We start from the raw sequence: 18,160 nt of genomic DNA, 5'->3' as shown, positions 1-18,160 counted from the left end.
ATTTGTCGAAATATCAGCAAATGTTAAATTATCAACAGAATATCAACAGAAAAAACGTGCGTAACTACAGTCAGTCCAAAAAGTATTCGTCTAGCTGAATATTTTGCAGAAAAAGGCAAATTATGGCTGAAAAAGGCATGGAGTGGTAAAAGTAATCATGGGATTTGATAAAGGGACCATCAATACACACGTACTGCTAAAAATAAGCATTAAAATAGTGCAATAACAACTAAATTATTTAAAAAAAAAACTAAAAAAAGTCTTTTGATTGTTGCGCAAAAAGTATTCGTCTATCAGACTTTTGGCGTAATATGCGTATGAAAACAAAGGTTATGGAATCAAAAAATGTCCTGATCTTGTTTCTTATTGCATTTACGAGTATTGGTAACGCAAGAACTCATTTGAACCATTAAAATGGCGTATTTTCGATCCACTCATCCTACAAGACTTGTTCCAATTATTCTCTGGTAGAAATATTGCATTTACGGACTACGTAGCCAAGTTCCATTGAAAAAATGGCAACTGATATCATATTGAGAGTATACTAAATCATTTTCATCAGTTTAGTTTCAGCAGGTTTGGTGTTTCGGGCAAATGACAATGCTCTGTATGTTCTCCAACTCGACTGTTCTTGAACCATGTGATATATTTTATGTACAATTTCTCAGAACTCGGATTCAAAGTACTTAAAAACTGCATTAATATGATTCCCCATTTTTCTAGCTCACCTTTCCTCACTGAGCCCTAGTATTATGACACCATGGTGCTACCGTTACACGAGATTTTGCTGCTGCATCTTAGTAGACCGTTTTCGCTATGGTAGACGTCGACCGTAACGACGTAACAACATGCCCGTCATGGGTTCAAGTCCCGAATAGACCGTGCCCTCATACGTAGGACTGACTATCCTGCTATGGTAACAATAAGTCACTGAAAGCCAAGCTCACTTCATTAGTGGGTACTGGCAGGCCTTGACCGACAGCGGTTGTTGTGCCAAAGAAGAAGAAGAAGAAGACGTCGACCGTATGACCTTGGCGATTTAAAAGTGTTTTAATATGTTAGTAGAGCCTAATTTGAAATAAATTCCTGAATTATTTCATGCACCTTAACAGATTTGGCCACTTTATGTGTATGGTATTATTCAAACAAAATATGTTTGTAATAACTCACTCATTCAAGCTATTACATGACCAGCTACGATGAAATGCAGCATGACCCATCAACCAAATGTGACCCATCACTTTTCCTGATCTTACTGGCCATCAAAAAAAGCACTGATCCTTGGTAAAATTTGATTTATTTTTTTTGACATTAAACGGCTTCTTACGTTAGAATAACCGTCAAAGATGGCTGCTTACATGGCAGTTTGTCACACAATTAGTGTCAGAAAAATGGCCAAACTCTGATCAAATGAAGGAACGAGGCCTCCCAAACATTTTGTAACCTTCAAAAATGGATAGGATAGGTTATGCATTGGATTAAGATACGATTTTCGCCATCATGCTCCATTCATTTTACTCCCTTGCCTTTAGTGCCTCTCTGACCGCTTAAAGTGCAATTGAAACAACAGAAATGCATTAATTTAGAAAGAAGTCATCAGCAGATTGATAAAGTTAATCTTTATCTAGGCCGGTTGGCCATAAAAAAAGATTTTTATTTTACACAAACAGGATTACTCCTGACTAAAGCTAAACTATGATCTATATCTGGCTGACTCTAGACTTCGACTTCGACTGACTAAACCTAACGAGCTAATGTTCTAACGAAGCCGCTGGTTGCTGTCTGCATTGGTCCGTTCTCACGATCGGTCTGCGTGTCGCATTACTTGCGCATGTCGCCGTTGTCCGCTCGTGGCCGGTGTAGCGTTACATCTTCGTCTGCTCGTAGCCGGTGTGGAATGCCAGCTTGCAGTCTGGTTTCTAGCGGGTCGGTCTAACTCCTCCCTTCTTAGATGACTTTGCCCTCAAAGTCTGCCGAGAGCATGGAATGTTGTGGGTTTTTTCACGAAGGTTTCTATGTGGTGGACATCCTGTCGGTTGGTGTTGTTCGTTGGAATGTTGAGGCTTATTTTCGTTCTTCTTATACTGGTAATGAAATATAAAATTGCTATTGTTATCAGAACAATTGTCGTTAGCCCAATTGACCAAAGATATGAAGTTTCCATGTGAGGGAATTATTAACCAGGCTGATGGTATGTAGTTTCTCTCTGTGCTGCAATGTTATGTTTCGAAGATGTTCAATTGAAGGTTCGTCTCTGATGCCGTCTTCTTTAGCGATGAGGCCAAGGGTTGATATATATGGTTTACCGGTTATCGAAACTTCTGTGCTGGGAAAGAGTTCTCCGTTAATAAAGATATTGCAGTTGTGAAATCGTATGAGATATGATCCATTAAGAATGTGGTTTATATTGCTGCAGTTGGATGAAATTTCGGCAGTGGCATCATTCAATAGAATATTCGCATTGTTAATGTGTTTAACTAATCCCGTTGAATACACCTTTTCGTACATACATTCTGTATGCTCCCCTTGTACGAGTTGTCGTATGCAGCGTGAAGGCTCTTCCAGATCTTTACTTTCGCAAAGCTGGTGGCTGCTCTGATCGATACAGGGCTGCGGTAATTCGAACATATGGGTTAGATTCCGGATTATGTAGTTATGCTTGATTAAGATTCTCTTATCATTTTGTATGATAGAGTCGATATAGTTGTACTCATAAGTTTCATAGGATAGACGTGGAAACTTTAGCATAAATATCACGTGTGTTGAATTCATGGTAACTTGTGCTGTGGCTTGTGTTAACATTTCTTCAACTGATGTATAGTAAATGCCATTTTGTGCCAGAAATTCTGCAACGGTGTTTAAGTCTTCTATTGATAGTAGCTCGCTATTCGGTATCCCATGCTTAGCGGCTAGTATGGCTTCTTGGAGTGTTTTTATATGGGCTTGTAATGCGTCTAGGTTTGCTATCTTAATGATCTGTTGTATCTCAGTTTGATGTTCCCTTTGGATCCTATTCTGAAGGTCGATAACATGATTAGCAATATTGGTTGTTTCTTGGAATCTTCTGCTGAGACCATTATTGATTAATAGCTGCTCGTTGTTTTGTAGGATGAGCGAATTCAGGGTGGTGTTGATTATCGTTAGATCTTCTGCGTCGGGACTGCCAGCTATCCACTTCCAGGCGGTACCTATACTGTTCCATCTTTTCGTTCGAAGTCTACGTGGCCTAATCTTAGAAATTGTGGCGTTAAGTTTTTCGAGCTTCAAATTAATTAAACTTTGCAATGGGGATTTTCCTGTACTGTTTGTGCTATTTTCAAAAACTCGAGAAATTATCTCTTCTAGCTCGGTAAGATCAATTGGATGAATCGTCCTCAAGTATCCGATCCTAATTTTTGCTTGTCCTAACGGAACAATAGCCAATGGGTTGTTTGTTAAGTCGAAAATGTTTATGCTAGCTTGTAGAACACCATATAGTGTGAAAAACGCGATTCTGTAATAGAAAATTAATTCAATCATAATTATATCATTAATTTTTCTTAAATTTATTTTGTGGATTTTTCGATTGTTCGAATCTATTATATACGTTGGATGATTTTCCTCAACTACCACTGTCTTATAACGACTGTCACGCTTATTCATAGTTTTATTTTTTTCATACGCAAATTGATTCGGTTCGTAATCTTGATACTTATCATCTTTAATCTTTTCATTTTTTACTTCAAATATTTTTATAATTTTACTCTCAATTTTTTCTTTTAATTTTGATCTATCTCTAAATGAAAGTTCTTCTGATTGCTCTCCAATATATACTTTTCTGGGAGTCTCTTTTGTAAAAGAATGAATAGTATTATTATACTTATACACGGCTTGTTGTATTAAGGTAATTAAGCTCATGTCTGGATTCAAACCTTTTGTACATCTTGCGATTTCTCTGATCGTGGAGTGACAACGTTCCACTTGTCCATTTGACTCTGATCTATTCACTGGTGTCTTAAAAATTGATACACCTAAATTTAGTATGGACTGCTCTATGACGTTCGATACAAATGTACATTCGTTATCAAATATAATTTGTCTAGGCAAATTCCAATCGTATAATAATTGTAGCAGTACTTCCTTAACGTCTGCTATGGATTTTGATTTAATTGGTTTTAATTTCAAATATTTCGAAAATTTGTCCATTGACGAGATGAATAAAAAATTTGCATTATACGCAAATATATCAACATGAACAATTTCTCCTGGATATTTTGGGATTGGTGTTTTAACTGGTATGTATTCAGGGGGTCTTCTTTCGTATTTTTCTACTTTGCAAGTTTCGCAGTTTTTAACATATTGTTCTATCTTGTTTCTCATGGAAGGGAAATAAATTTTTTTATAGCTTGTAATGAATTTTCCTTAGCGTTTCTATGAGCAAAGTTATGTATTTTACGAATTTCTTCTATCTGTTGTTCTTGATCACAAATGTCTTGAACTTGAGTTTGTGAAAATCTTGCTTTCATGGTTGATATATTGAATAGATTTTTAAAGGTTTCTTGAATGATCCCCATGGTTGGCTCATCAGTGAATATGCCATTTATTATACCAGGTATCATGAATCTCTTAAGTTTGTCTTTTATAAAATCGATTGAAAATTGTGGTTCTATGAAAGTGTGCCTTTTAAACTTAGGAAAGGGGTTTACAAACTCGTAGGAACTAATAGTACCTTTTTGAAAAATTAATTGGTTTCGGAAAACATTAATTGGAGCTTCGGTAGAAGGGATAAAAGAAAGATCATCTTCTTCGGCAGAGTGTTGTGTAGGAGTTAGTGAGTTAATTTGTATGCGTGAAAGAGCATCAGCTACCACGTTGGTTTTTCCAGGTTTGTAACTTAGCTCATAGTTATGTTCCTCTATGAATGCTTTCCATCGCTTTAATTTTGCATTGTTATTTTTTGGTGACATTGCATATGTTAAAGGTTGGTGATCTGTTAATATTATTATTTTTGCACCGTAAATGTAATTACGTAGAGAATGTAAAGCCCAAACTATAGCAAGCATTTCTTTTTCGTTTGTAGCATAATTCTCTTCTGTTTTTGATAGTGTTCTAGATATGAATGTTATTGGTTTTTCAACACCATTAACGTTCTGGGAAAGAACAGCTCCGATTGCTTTGTCAGAAGCGTCGGTAGTTAAAATAAAATCATGATCAAAATCGGGGTATGCTAAAACATCATCGGATGATAAAACTTCCTTAAGAGTTTTGAAAGCGCGTTTGGCATCATCATCTAATTTTATCGGAAAATTTTTAGATTGATTTTTTGTAATTTTGCAGTGGCCTTGGCCATCCTCCCCTCTTAAAAGTTTGTTAAAGGTTTTGCTAAAGCTGCATAATTTTTAACAAATCTTCTGTAATATCCAGACAGTCCTAAAAATGATCTTAGTTCTCGAATAGTTTGAGGTTCGGGGTATTTTAAGATACTTCTATCTTTTTCTCATTTGGTTTCAAGCCATATTCTGAAACAATGAATCCTAAGAATTCAACTTCTGTTCTTAAAAATTCTGATTTGTCTGGCTGTATTTTAAAATTTAAGCCGGTCTCGTAGTACAGTCGTCAACTCGTACGACTTAACAACATGCCCGTCATGGGTTCAAGCCCCAAATGGACCGTGCCGCCATACGTAGGACTGACTATCCTGCTATGGGGGGATCAATAAGTCACTGAAAGCCAAACCCACAAGTAGTGTGGTACAGGCAGGCGTTGACCGGGAACGGTTGTTGAGCCCAAAGAAAAAAAAAAAAATTTTAAAATTGGCTTCTCGTAATGTATTCAAAACAATTTCCAAGTTTTTCAGATGTTCGTCGAATGTTTTTCCAAAGACTATTATATCGTCTATGTATACGTGACAAATTTTTCCAATATGTTCTCTAAGAACATCGTCCATGACTCTCTGAAAAATCGAAGGTGCATTTTTCAGACCGAAAGGTAATCTTAAAAATTCGTATTTTCCATTATTGATGGTTCGATATCTTTTTCTGCTAAACGAATCTGGTGAAATCCCGATGCTAGATCGAGTGTTGTAAAATATTTATTATTTCCTAGATTGGCAAGTACTGTTGAAGTATCGGGAATGGGATATCTATCGCTTTTAGTTTTCAGGTTTATTTTTCTGTAATCGATCAGAAGTCGATATTTTTTTTCGTTAGATGCGTCAACCTTTTTGGGAACTATCCACACAGGTGAATTATATGGTGACCTAGATGGTCGAATTATACCATTATTTAATAATTTTTTTATCTGTGTTTCCACTTCCTGTTTGAGGGACAAAGGGTATGGGTATGACTTACAGTAAATTGGTTCCGTATCATTCGTGGCTATGGTTGCTTCTACCTTTGTTGTAAAGGGCAACTTTTCGTCGGGTGGCTGGAATAAATCTTGAAACTTGTTAAGAAATAAATGTAATTTTTCTTTTTCTTGGTGGTTAAGATGTGTGTCTCTTATTTCACTTCTGTTAACTTCCTGTAATGGATGAAGTGAGAGAGGTATTATAAAATTTTCAAGAACTAGATTGTCTCTTTTAGCGTCTACAAATGCTCCCATTTCTTTGATGGTATCATAACCTATTATGGCGTCAAATGATTTTAGTCCCTGCAAATGATAAAATTTGACATTTACATCGGAATAAGGGGCAAATATTTGAGCTTGTGAATATTTTGTGATGAGTAAATCTCCTCCCACAGATGATACAAAAAATGGTTTTATAACGTCGTGAGAAATTTTCGCATGTAAAGGGTTGATGAAATTTTTATTAGATCCAGTGTCGATTAGAATTTTAATTTGTTGACCTGCCTTACCATGGTATATAAAATATGGTAAAGCTGATTTTAACCTAAAAAATTTAATTCTGCTTCGCGAGAAATTTCGTCGTAATGAGAATTTTCATTTAGTTTTTCTTGCTTTTCTACATTTCTCATATATCGTTCGTATGACGCCTGACTTTCGACATCATCATCGTAGAGATTATCTTCATATGAAGTCGGTTCTAATTCACGTCGCGGAACTGCTTCAATATTGAAAGCTCTTTGTCTTTTCAATGGACGAATGTTTGAGGAGTTCGGCCTGTTCGCATAATTAACTTGATGTGACCTAATTGATGGGTCTATTTCCATCGGTTCAGGTCCATTTTGGCGAAAATTGTTTCTCTGCTGTGTAAAATTTTTCATCTGATTTGGTTGATTAAAATTTGTGCGCTGAAAAATTGGTCTTTGCTGATTTGGTTGATTCCAAACAGGACGTTGTGTAAAATTTCCTGCAAAATTTTGAATCGGTGGGTGGTGCGCAAAATGAGGTGTTACGTTGTTCGCTGTCATTGGTCTTTGTTGGTGTTGGAACACTCTTGGTGGTAGATGAGGTGTGGGCAATGGTATTTGGTTTCTGGGGGCTGACGGGGGTGTGTTAAAATGTTTTGGTTTTGTTAGCATCTTACGGCACTCTAGGTTTTGAAAAGAAATGCAATAGCTGTAGGCTGCTGCTAAGGATGTTGGTTCGTAGTTACGAATAAATTTATAAACGTCCCCATCGAGACCTCTGATAAAAGCATCGATCGCTTTCTTGTTGTATGTTCCAATCATAGCTTTCGAAGCTTCCGGATGGTTAAATCTATCGTCTGTCTGTATCTGATTTGCAATAAGTGAAAGAAGTCTATTAACCTCGTCGTAATAAACTTCCAAAGTTCGACCTTTTTGGTAGACACTCATAAGTTGAAAATCGAGAGTTTCCAAATCTCGCTTCTCTCCATAATAAGTTATGAGAGTTTTCCTCATCATATTCCAATTTATCCCTACGTTAGATGCTACTAAAGCATCGTTGGCTTCACCTCTAATTTTTCTACGTATGAATTTACAAATCATGTGGAATTTATTTTGCTTTTCCAAACTATGGCTAGATATAGTTTGGTATAGTCGGATTATCCCATCTACGTCATTGATCCAGCTATTAAGTTCACTTGGGTCACCGCAGAAAATTGGGAGATCTTTTACAACTCCAGGGATTTTTTCGAAAGATTCGGGATCTACTGCACTACCATCTTGTTTTGTAAAAAAAAGTGGTGGGTCTTGAAAATCATCTGTAACATTGCTTTCACTAAAACGTGCTTCTAAAGCTGCAATTCTGCCAGCTAGTGCCTCCATATCTTTGTTTGTTAGTTTTTCTTCGTTATCTATAGATTTTACTGTGACTGAGAATTGTCGTAATGATTGAACTAATTCCTCCAGTTTGACTTAACTTTTGTGATAATGATTTTCTTTTCACTCACTAATCACTCACTTTAACACTGATTATAATGTTTTAATATTTTTTGTCGCTTTAATAAGTGTTATACTTACTATGATTGAAAGTTTTACTTACATTAATAAATTCATGCTTCACCCTTCTTACGGGGCTGGTTGCTTCGCCTCCTCTGACGGGGTTGGTTTTCTGTTGCTCGGGCCTCCGGTGAATTTTTCCTTCTCGGTGTGTCGGCGTTGTCCCTTTCCTCCGGCAACGAGTTATTGGCTGCTACCGGCTACTTAGGTGCTCATACACACGGCTGCAATCTGCGATCGGGAGATGTTCTAAGCACGGTGTGATTACGCTCTTTCGCGATCACTACTCGTCACTTGATTTTCACTTCACTAGAGGTCCCTATTCGGGCGCCAGTTAATCTTTATCTAGGCCGGTTGGCCATAAAAAAAGATTTTTATTTTACACAAACAGGATTACTCCTGACTAAAGCTAAACTATGATCTATATCTGGCTGACTCTAGACTTCGACTTCGACTGACTAAACCTAACGAGCTAATGTTCTAACGAAGCCGCTGGTTGCTGGCTGCATTGGTCCGTTCTCACGATCGGTCTGCGTGTCGCATTACTTGCGCATGTCGCCGTTGTCCGCTCGTGGCCGGTGTAGCGTTACATCTTCGTCTGCTCGTAGCCGGTGTGGAATGCCAGCTTGCAGTCTGGTTTCTAGCGGGTCGGTCTAACTATAATAATAAATTTAATTCACGTCTACGTAGTGTTTGTCCAGCGTAAATAATTAAAAAGCTAGATGGACGAATACTTTTTGCGCGCCCATCAAACGACATTTTTTAGTTTTTTATGTATTTTGGTTGCTATTGCACTATTTAAATGCTTATTTTTTAGCTAAACGTCTGTATTGATGGCCCCTTTATCAAACCTCATCATTACTTTTATCGCCCCATACGTATTGCGGCCATAAATCACCATTTTCTGTAAAATATTCAGCTAGACGAATACTTTTTGGACTGACTGTACATTAAGCTTACGGAACTACAATGAGCTTGTAGCATCACATTAAACGTGAGGAGCTACATTGCACATTTGGAGTTACATTGAGCCTTCAATTTTCATTTCTAATTGAGCAGGCGAGGGCGCCTTTTCAAGACGAACACTACTTTACGCCACACTACTTGCATCTAACGATCGTATCGCTGTTTTTTGAAGGAACATCCCACAAAAGCATCCTAATCAATAAGAGGAAAATAATTTGAATCATTACACCACCGTAGCACAAATTGCAGGAAAAATGTCGCCGTATCCTATTACCCGTTTGCCGTTGAAAAGATCGTCCTTCACAAAACGCTAAATTAATCACAAACACACATGACGCACACATTATGTTCATCATTCAACGCTATGTATTTACGTAATATATAAGGGTTTTTTTCTGATAGATTGTGTATACGAGTACAAGTGGAAGGTGTAATAATTTTTCATGCGTTCGCGCATCCTACTTTGCGTGTAACAGTAGATTTGTATAGCTGGAAATATGTCTCTTCCTCCACTCTTTCTCCCATACAGCCACCACGTTCATCTTTCTATTACAATCAAACAAGAGTAAACAGTATTCATTAATCTATGGAACGTTACAGGTTTTACATTAGAATGTACCACACTCCTCTTCCTCCTCGTCGTCCTCCTACTGCACACTAAAGTAAGCCTGCCAATAGCAAATAAATAATTTTCTATCGAGTGAGGATAGCAAAGAAAACTGAAATTATTCATCACCTAGCACGGGAACGGGACATATCCATCGACGAGCAAAACATTCGATTGCTCTATTACCCTACACTAATTACCCTTTAGGTAGGGCTTTACCCTTCTCTGTCACGTGTGACTTCTGTCCCTTGATCAACCTTCGCGTTTCGTTATTGCTTTGCAACTTTCTACAGCGAACCTTTCCCTTCCTGTCCCTACGATTTCATTGTCTCACATCCTTATGCTTTCACAGCAGCTGGTTGCACACAGCAATCGCATAGTTGTACACACACACACACACACATTCTGCGATTGTTCCCTTTTCCGGTATTTACCACTCAAAATAATGCACATATATAATCATTGCAATAATCTCTATCCCACACGCATGTTGAAACGATGTCGTTTGTAAGGATTCGATCACCTTACACTCTACTCTGCCCAGCACGGGATTCCGGTAGGCAGCAGGGTTTGCGGCCAAAGCTAAACATCACAGTTCCGTTCAACCCCTCGCCAAGCGTAACACACCGCGTTGCGATAAAGCGATCATAGTCTTGTTTATCCTGTTGAGTATAACGGATTTACGACACAAATCGTTCCACCCCCTGTCGCTTCATCGTTCGTCGTGCTGAGCAATATTTGTTACAATATTCACATTCCGGCTTACATCATCGGCTTGCTCTCCCTCCTCTTTTTCTCACGCCTGCATTATCCTTGTGAAAAACAAACAAAAGCTTTGAAACTAAGAAAGCTACACCTAACGTAACCTACTTTTAGAGCGTTATGATAACATTTGCAGTTGAAATCATCAATCTAGTAATAGCATCTGTTTTCCGCGGATCAACTAACTTTCTACTCTGTCCACTGCTGCTTTACGGCGTAAAAAGCATATATAACTTCCATTATTCAACAACTGTACCGGTTCACGTGGATCCTCCATAAGGTGTCTTTTACAACCGCCCCCTCCATATTGCCGCCGACCGTCACACACTCACACATTCCACCCAACACATTCTTTTGTCGAGCGATCATTACATATCCTACACAATATACATATTTATCTGAGCGAATGAAATTTGCATTGCATTTCTCATTATCTACCACCGTATATAAGAGGGAATAAGTTACCGGCTTACGCACATACACACAGTAATGAACAATCAACAACGTGGGCAAGCAGCAGCAGCAGCTGCAGTATGCGGTTTTGCTAAAATTTTCCTGTTTTAAATTACAATACGCTTACTTAGTTCTGTTCTGCTTTCTGGACCTTTTTCTTTTGTTAAGTGTTGTTATGTTAAGTGCTAATGGATTAACATTCATCTTATGCTGGTTAAATATAGGTTTGTTTGCGTGCCATACGTAACGTTTCGTGTCTCATAATTGGTAGCATGTTTTCACCCTAAAGTTTGTATATTAGTGTTAATTGATCTATTGTGATATATATCATTCCGAACATACGTTTAATGCGATGTCCTGCTGGTCTAACTTTGTTTTGTTTCTGTTCTTCATTTTCTTATCATTGAAAGCGACTGTCACTAAAGCTTCACATACTGAGCCGTTGATGGAACATTCAAGTTTATTCTTCTTAAAACCAGTACCTTTTGTAGAAGGTACTTTAAGGGAAAGAAAAAGCAAGATTATTGGTTGTATTTCAATCGACATACAGCAAAACAAAATAGGCAATTTTCAGAATCAATGAATGATTAGTCTCAAAATTGCCGACACCGTTGCTTATCCAACAGATTAACATTTCAATACTCAGCATCCATTGTTAAAGCGGAATACGTTGGAATAAAATATAATTTCTGGTTCGCTGCATGTGTTCGAGAATTTTCCCATATCAGCGCTAACGAAACGAACGGACAACCTGTACGGGTTTGCCCTCAACAGTACGATCAGCGAAACCCTGAAACGGTGTGATGTTTTAAAGTGCACTTTCGATAAAAGTAAAACACAAAAGTAGGGGACAAATTATCACATTAGCATCAATCAACCGTTGCCAGTTCAGTTCTTTGCCACGCCTTGGCCCGGGCTCTTTAAGCTAGTGCTGTGACATTGTTCGGAAATGTCTGCTATTTACGTGTCCTTCTACAGTTGGAAGAAGTGTACTATTTCTACTAGGAAAAGGAACACACACACACTGATAGTTCGATGCATTAAAACTCTCCTAATTGTTTAACGTAAAACGGGAGAAGAAAGTGATGTTTCGAAAATGCTTGCCGCGGTTGTAAAGAGAACCCTCACGCAAAAGAAAACTTACTTCGACTCGCATTGGCCGAATCTGTACGGTTTTCTTTGGGACAAAAACAAGCAACTGCAATATGCTAACAAACCATCACCTACCGATCTGGGTTGGCATCAGCAGCAGTAATAACGCACGCAACAGAGTGTTCTTAATTGGCGAACAGATTTTGCTGGGTGGCATCGCTTTCGAACTCGGTCCACGCGTTGTTCAGCTCCATGAATATCATCTTAGCCATACTCTCGTTCTCCGTACCGGTGTGCTGAAAAGGACGAAGCGTTGCGATTGCAATTGTACTCCTTGTGCTACGGAAGGTCAGGCGGAAGCAAGTTTTGGGCACATGGCGCATTCGACCTACCTTGTCGGGGTGTACAGCGAGACACGCCTTGCGGTAAATTTTCTTCACGTCCGCTGCCGACACCAGCTGATGCATTTCACACTTTGTCCACTTAGCGCCGGGCCACAGCACGGTATGCACGGTGCACAGTAGCGCGCGGATGTTGTTCTTCTTACCTTCAGTCTAAAAGAGTGGCAGAAAGGGAAAGAGATGCACATACAGACACAATAACAATAAGCATAATTAGATCAATGCCGTTTACTCACCCATTCCATCAGCTTCACCCGCTCGGGATCCATCTCCCGCACCAACTCCTCCTTGCGCATATCGTTCATCGTTCGCGGCCCCTGGTTTTTGGTGCTGCCGAACGAATAGCCCTGCTGGCCAAGAATGTCACCGAATATGTCACCCGATCGACCACCGCCAACACCTGCCCCTGGTGCGTCCTTCGCACTGCCGTTGCTTCCATTCTTCGGTGGTTCGAAATGCGATCGGCTGTAGTCGGGGCGCGACTGCGCTTGGCTGGGATCGTTCGGGCTGCGCATTTGATGGTTGGGTGTTGATGGTGCCCTCGGCGAGGGGTTTGCCGTGCTCGCCCCGCTGAACTGGTGCGTCGGGCTGGAGAACTGCGTTGAGCGTGGGCTCGGCGTCGTTCCCGGTTTGCCACCCCAACCGGCAGCGCTCCCACCAGCGCTAATGCCGCCGCCCAAACCGGCCGCCAGGTTGCCAATATCCGCGAACGGATCTTTCGACGCAGCGGTGGCCGCTGTGGCGGGTTGCGAGGGTGCGCCCGCTGGGGCGGCACTGTTGTAGATGGATTGTGGCGCGACCCCGGCGAACGCATCGAAGCCAAAGCTGTTGTTCGCATTGCTTGCCGAAGCATCGGACTGGCCGGCACCATTGGTGAAGGGAGCAGCACCACTGGCCGGTTGGGCTACTCCACCGAAGTGGTCAAAGTTTAGATTCAGCCCGCTTAAATCACTGCTGGACTTGGTGGTGGGAAGCGTACTGCCGGTTGGCGCTCCCGCATCATCCAGCGTTCCGAATATGTCATCCAGTACGGCTGAGGAGGTCGGCGTACTTCTGACACCGGAGCTAGCGAATGCTCCACCTTTCACGACCGGGGGTGACAGCCCTCCAAGCAAATCGTACGTTTCTTCAATCTTCGGAACCGGGGCTGGCGACTCTTCCGGTGCCGGTCGTCCTTGACTAGATTTGTTTAGGTTCAAAAGATCAGCCTCACGTTCCTCGGCCGCTGCCAGCACGGGTGGAGTACCGGACGATCCCCTGCGCGGTATGTCGTCGCCTAGCACTCGATGCATCGGTTGCGGCGATGGTGGTGCCGGTCGTGGAGGAGGTGGCTTTTGTGGTGCGGTGGATTCGCCTGCAGTTACCCTCGCTGAGCTGCTCGGTTTGGTGACGAAATTATCAACGTTCTCCTCATACTCCAGCTGGGACGCGAACAGCGTGCGGGGATCACGCGCCGCCTTCGGCGTTCGCCACGGCGGCTGCGTAGCCGGCGGCCGTTCCGAGTCGCCCACGAAAACGCTGAGCGCGACGCTGAACTTCTGCGGCACGTGCTCCAGATCCGGCACCTCGTCCAGCTCCGCCCGATCGTAGTTGATCAGCGTTTCCTCCTCGGGTATGAAGCCGGTGTGGAACTGCAGCTGGCATATCTTCAGACCCTGCGGCCGGCCCATCCCGCCGAGGGCGTTGCGTGCATGATAAAGGCTGATCGTAACGTCGCCACAGACCGTCACGTTCATCGCGAGCGCAATCTTACCCTCGGAGGTGTGGTACAGCCGCATCCGCTCGTAATCCTGCAGCGTGCAGAAGACGGTCCGGTCGGCCGTGGCCACCTCGACGTACATCCGGCAGCCATCGCGCGCTTTGGTCATGCGCGGCACGGGCGTGACGGCAAGCGACACCAGCGTGACCGGCTTGTAGTGCGGCAGATGCGGCACCGAGCGCACGATGTCGCCGAGATAGTAGAGGTAGCGCAGCTCCGACGGTCGCATATTCGGTGGCGTTCGCTTGATGGCAAACATTTGCATTGCATCCTCCGGCTCCGTCACCAGCGAGGCGTACACGAGCAGTGCGCACACCACCGTTGCGGCCAGCGCACGGCCACCGTCCGGGCTCTGCACGATGACGACTGTTTTCGGATCCGCGCTCAGGAACCCGTAAATGTCCTCCACCAGCGAGTATAGCCCGGTCAGTACCGGCGCCTTGCCACCTTGCTGTGGAGCAGGCGCGTAGATAAACCCAGCATCCACCGTACGGACTGGCGGCGGCAGTCGGGGGCAGCCGTTACGCCCGACGAGATTGTACACGCTCAGCTTCGTCGGCTGGTAGCGACTGTCCAAGAACAGCTTCACATCGTCGATGTTGTTCGTGCGGTACGCCGACTCGATGCCCTCCGACGGGCAGGGCATGACGAGGATGCGCTGCGTAATGTAGCTCATGTCCAGATCCGTGCGCACGATGCTTTGCTGCACCGTTTGCATCACCTTCGAGGAGGTGTCTTTAAGATTTTTCAGAAAGCTTCCCGCCCCGCCCTTGATGGAGGAGAACAGCCCACCGCCTCCCGTCACCGGTGGGGCCGCCGGCTGGCTAAACTGTTGCGCCGGGGGCGTGGGATAGGGCGACGGTACGGAGTGCAGCGGTGGCGCGTTCGCGTGCCCCATGCGCACTGGATCCGGTGGCCGCTGGGGGTACTTGTTCCGGAGGCTGCCGTCGCTCGACACCGGCACCGGGCCGCCGGGCGGGCACACGGGTCTGGGCGGTGCCGGCCGATCCGGTACCAGCCCACCGTTCGGTCGGCTATGACTCGGGCTCGGTGCCGGCGTCATTCCCGTCGGCGGAGAGTTGAGCGGTTTGCCCAGCAGGCCGAGCGGTGCCTTCAGGGGCCACCCCTTCGTCTCGGCAATGGCCGCCAGCCGCTCCAGTACCGTGGCCGTATCGAAGCGCTGGTTCGGATCGACCTGCAAGCAGCCGCGAATCACGTCGCTGAAGCACGCGTACCGCGCATCGTTCGCGGGAATGGTGTAGTTAGCGTTGATGATGCGCAGCTTGGCCGAGTCCTCGAACGGGTGCTTGCGGTAGCAGAGACAGTACAGAATGCAGCCGAGCGCCCACACGTCCATCTTGATGCCGATCGGATAGTTTGCCCAGGTGTCGAGCTGCTCCGGCGCACGGTACATCGGGGTCGTGCAGCGCGTGAGCGCATCCTCGAGCGTGTCGCGCTGTTGCGCGTTCCACGTTACGTCCGGCGCGTAGCTGTCGGTCGAGGCGGACCCAAAGTCGCACAGTTTCAGCAGCCCATCACTTCCGATGAGAAAGTTTTCGATCTAAAAGGGTCAAAAGGGTACAGTATTGTGAGACATTAGGTTAAATTAAAAAAAACGACGCCAATGTTTCCTACCAACCTTTATGTCCCGATGGTTGATCGGTTTCGGCTGGCTGTGCAGATGGGCGACGGCTTTGGTCGCCTGATAGAACACCCGCAGCACCGTCTCCGGGGCCAGGTCCTGCTCGAGACAATCGTACAGCGAGCCACCCTTGCACAGTTCCGACACGAGCAGATACTCCGCCCGCCGCTGCGAGTTCGCGCTTTGCGTCCGGTCGATGAAGGTGGCCGCAACAAACTTTACCACATTCGGGTGGCCGGATACCTGCTTGTGGAAGTTGATCTCGCGTATGATGTTGTTGCACTCCTCCTTGTCCGTGCCGAGCAGACGCTTCAGCGCGTACTCCGTGTTGGACTGCACATCCTGCGCCACGTACACGTACGCAAAGCCACCTACGGTCGCAGTAAAAGATACGCAGAAATTAGATAATCACGGGTAGCAAGACTCTGGTGCGATTCGTTCGTTCGCGCCACCGCCCCCCCCCCCCTTCATTTCCCCCCAGCCTGTGTTGCTCCAACGTCCTGGCGTGACCTTTGAATGGAGGTGCAGGACGAGAAACGACCCATTCGACACCAACAGACGCCCACACACCACAGTGTCCTTTTGGGTTGCGCTTGACATTTGCTGCGCGCTGGACAAAGGACGGCAACGGAAGGCCAAGGGAGCGAGTGGGAAAGGGGGGAGTGTAATTCGATACACTCGAAAGCTGATTCCGGGATGAGTAACAGCTGCTGCTGCTGGAGCCTGCATTGCCACCCCGCACTATCACTGTTCGCCGTTATCCAGCAGCGATAACGATAAACGCGCCCTGTAAGCCACTTTACGCAGCGAAACACTAACCTTCCGCTATAACGCGCTTGATACGCAGCTTCACGTTCGCCACCTCCACCGTCTGGCCGACGAAATCGTTGTCCAGCCCGTTCGCAGGTGTCGCATTGAAGTAGTTTATGGCCGATTTCAGGAATTCGCTCATCTTGCCCACTAGCACAACGGCCCCGTTCTTATTTATCAGCGCTGGTGCCCTCGGTTACCCTGTTCCGCAGCTTCCGCTGCAGTCGTTCTGCTTCCGCTGCGTGAGTGTGTTCGTTCTCACTGGCTAGATCCTAATCGCGAAACACCCCCTTTCATAGAACGAACGGGATTCTTGTTTCTTTCTTCCCGATAATCACACAACGACGACGACGACGACGACCAGTGCCTCGAAAAGTCATCACCCACTTGCGTTTGTATTGTGTTGCGGCGCTCGTGCATTGGTGTGCGTGCACGCATTGTCAAATTCCGTTTTCACCACACGCTGTCCCGCACAACATGGCGAGGGTTTTTGACGTTTGAATATCGCTGCATCTCGCTCATTTTCTCTACCCTTCCTTACTCCCTTTCTCAACATCCTTACGTAAACAAACTTGGTGGTTGACTAAATTTAATGTGCGCAATTTTGTTCAATTATTTGCATCGGTGTCGATTACAGTTTAGTATTAATGTAATTAGATTGATGGGTAAGGGGCGTAGGAAAGCTGTGCAACGCATACGACCTCAATTTAAAGAGGCACACACAAAAATCAGCGCGAGAAAAAGATCTGGATGAAACCAGATGACACATCCGGCGGCTGGTAAGTTTGTTACAAAATACATGATCTTAAGCATTACATTAGCAAGGTGTGGTATTTTTCATCTTGCAGATCATGCCAGTTTTGACGAGGCCATTCGTGTGCCTTGCCGTTTGATGATTACAAAGCTATATCAAACAAGCGTAGATATACGTGAAACTCAAATAAGTAAAAAAAATTGAATATACAGGCGGTCCCCGAGATACACGGTACCTCTCATACGCGGATTCGGAGATACGCGGTTTTCCAAATCTGACAGTTCTTTGAGCAAATTGTACTGATTTGACACATCCATTGTGAAATACCAAATAATTTCCGTATTGATCGAATGTAAAATACCATTTCAAAAGGTTTAAAACTGTTCAATTCATTAGAAACATATCAAATAATTAATTTGGTGGCTAAAACCACCCCCTACTTGCAAAATTGGAAATCACAAGATTCGACTTACGCGGAAATTCGAGATACACGGTATTTTGAGGCCGATTTCGGTCCCCATTAACCGTGTATCTCGGGGACCGCCTGTACCTCCTTTACGCGATTCGCT

At 43.9% G+C, this 18,160-nt stretch overlaps 2 protein-coding genes across 2 annotated transcripts; both read right to left on the bottom strand.

Annotated features, from left to right (window-relative positions):
- Positions 1 to 2,130: 2,130 nt before the first annotated feature.
- LOC121602858 lies at positions 2,131 to 9,076 on the bottom strand. Its single transcript, XM_041931616.1, has 2 exons — positions 8,389 to 9,076; positions 2,131 to 3,493 (listed from the first exon to the last, which is right to left on the bottom strand). Exons 1-2 carry the CDS (start codon positions 8,400 to 8,402, stop codon positions 2,131 to 2,133), a joined length of 1,377 nt encoding a protein of 458 aa, XP_041787550.1. The 5' UTR covers positions 8,403 to 9,076.
- A 583-nt stretch (positions 9,077 to 9,659) lies between these two features.
- LOC121602854 (cyclin-G-associated kinase-like) lies at positions 9,660 to 17,434 on the bottom strand. The gene is made up of 5 exons (XM_041931611.1): positions 16,847 to 17,434; positions 16,025 to 16,398; positions 12,863 to 15,946; positions 12,618 to 12,779; positions 9,660 to 12,521 (listed from the first exon to the last, which is right to left on the bottom strand). Exons 1-5 carry the CDS (start codon positions 16,977 to 16,979, stop codon positions 12,411 to 12,413), a joined length of 3,864 nt encoding a protein of 1,287 aa, XP_041787545.1. The 5' UTR covers positions 16,980 to 17,434; the 3' UTR covers positions 9,660 to 12,410.
- Positions 17,435 to 18,160: the final 726 nt, after the last annotated feature.

Source organism: Anopheles merus, unplaced genomic scaffold, assembly GCF_017562075.2.
Source record: "Anopheles merus strain MAF unplaced genomic scaffold, AmerM5.1 LNR4000657, whole genome shotgun sequence".
NCBI classification, from domain to species: Eukaryota; Metazoa; Arthropoda; class Insecta; order Diptera; family Culicidae; genus Anopheles; species Anopheles merus.
This window is presented reverse-complemented; position numbering and strand designations above follow the sequence as displayed.

Coding starts and splice junctions, on each gene's coding strand:
- LOC121602854 (XM_041931611.1), bottom strand. CDS start 16,979: ATGAGCGAATTCCTGAAATCGGCCATAAACTACTTCAATGCGACACCT. Junction 12,780..12,862: donor GGGTGAAGCTGATGGAATGG/GTGAGTAAACGG, acceptor CCACTCTTTTAG/ACTGAAGGTAAGAAGAACAA. Junction 12,522..12,617: donor TCGCTGTACACCCCGACAAG/GTAGGTCGAATG, acceptor CGTCCTTTTCAG/CACACCGGTACGGAGAACGA.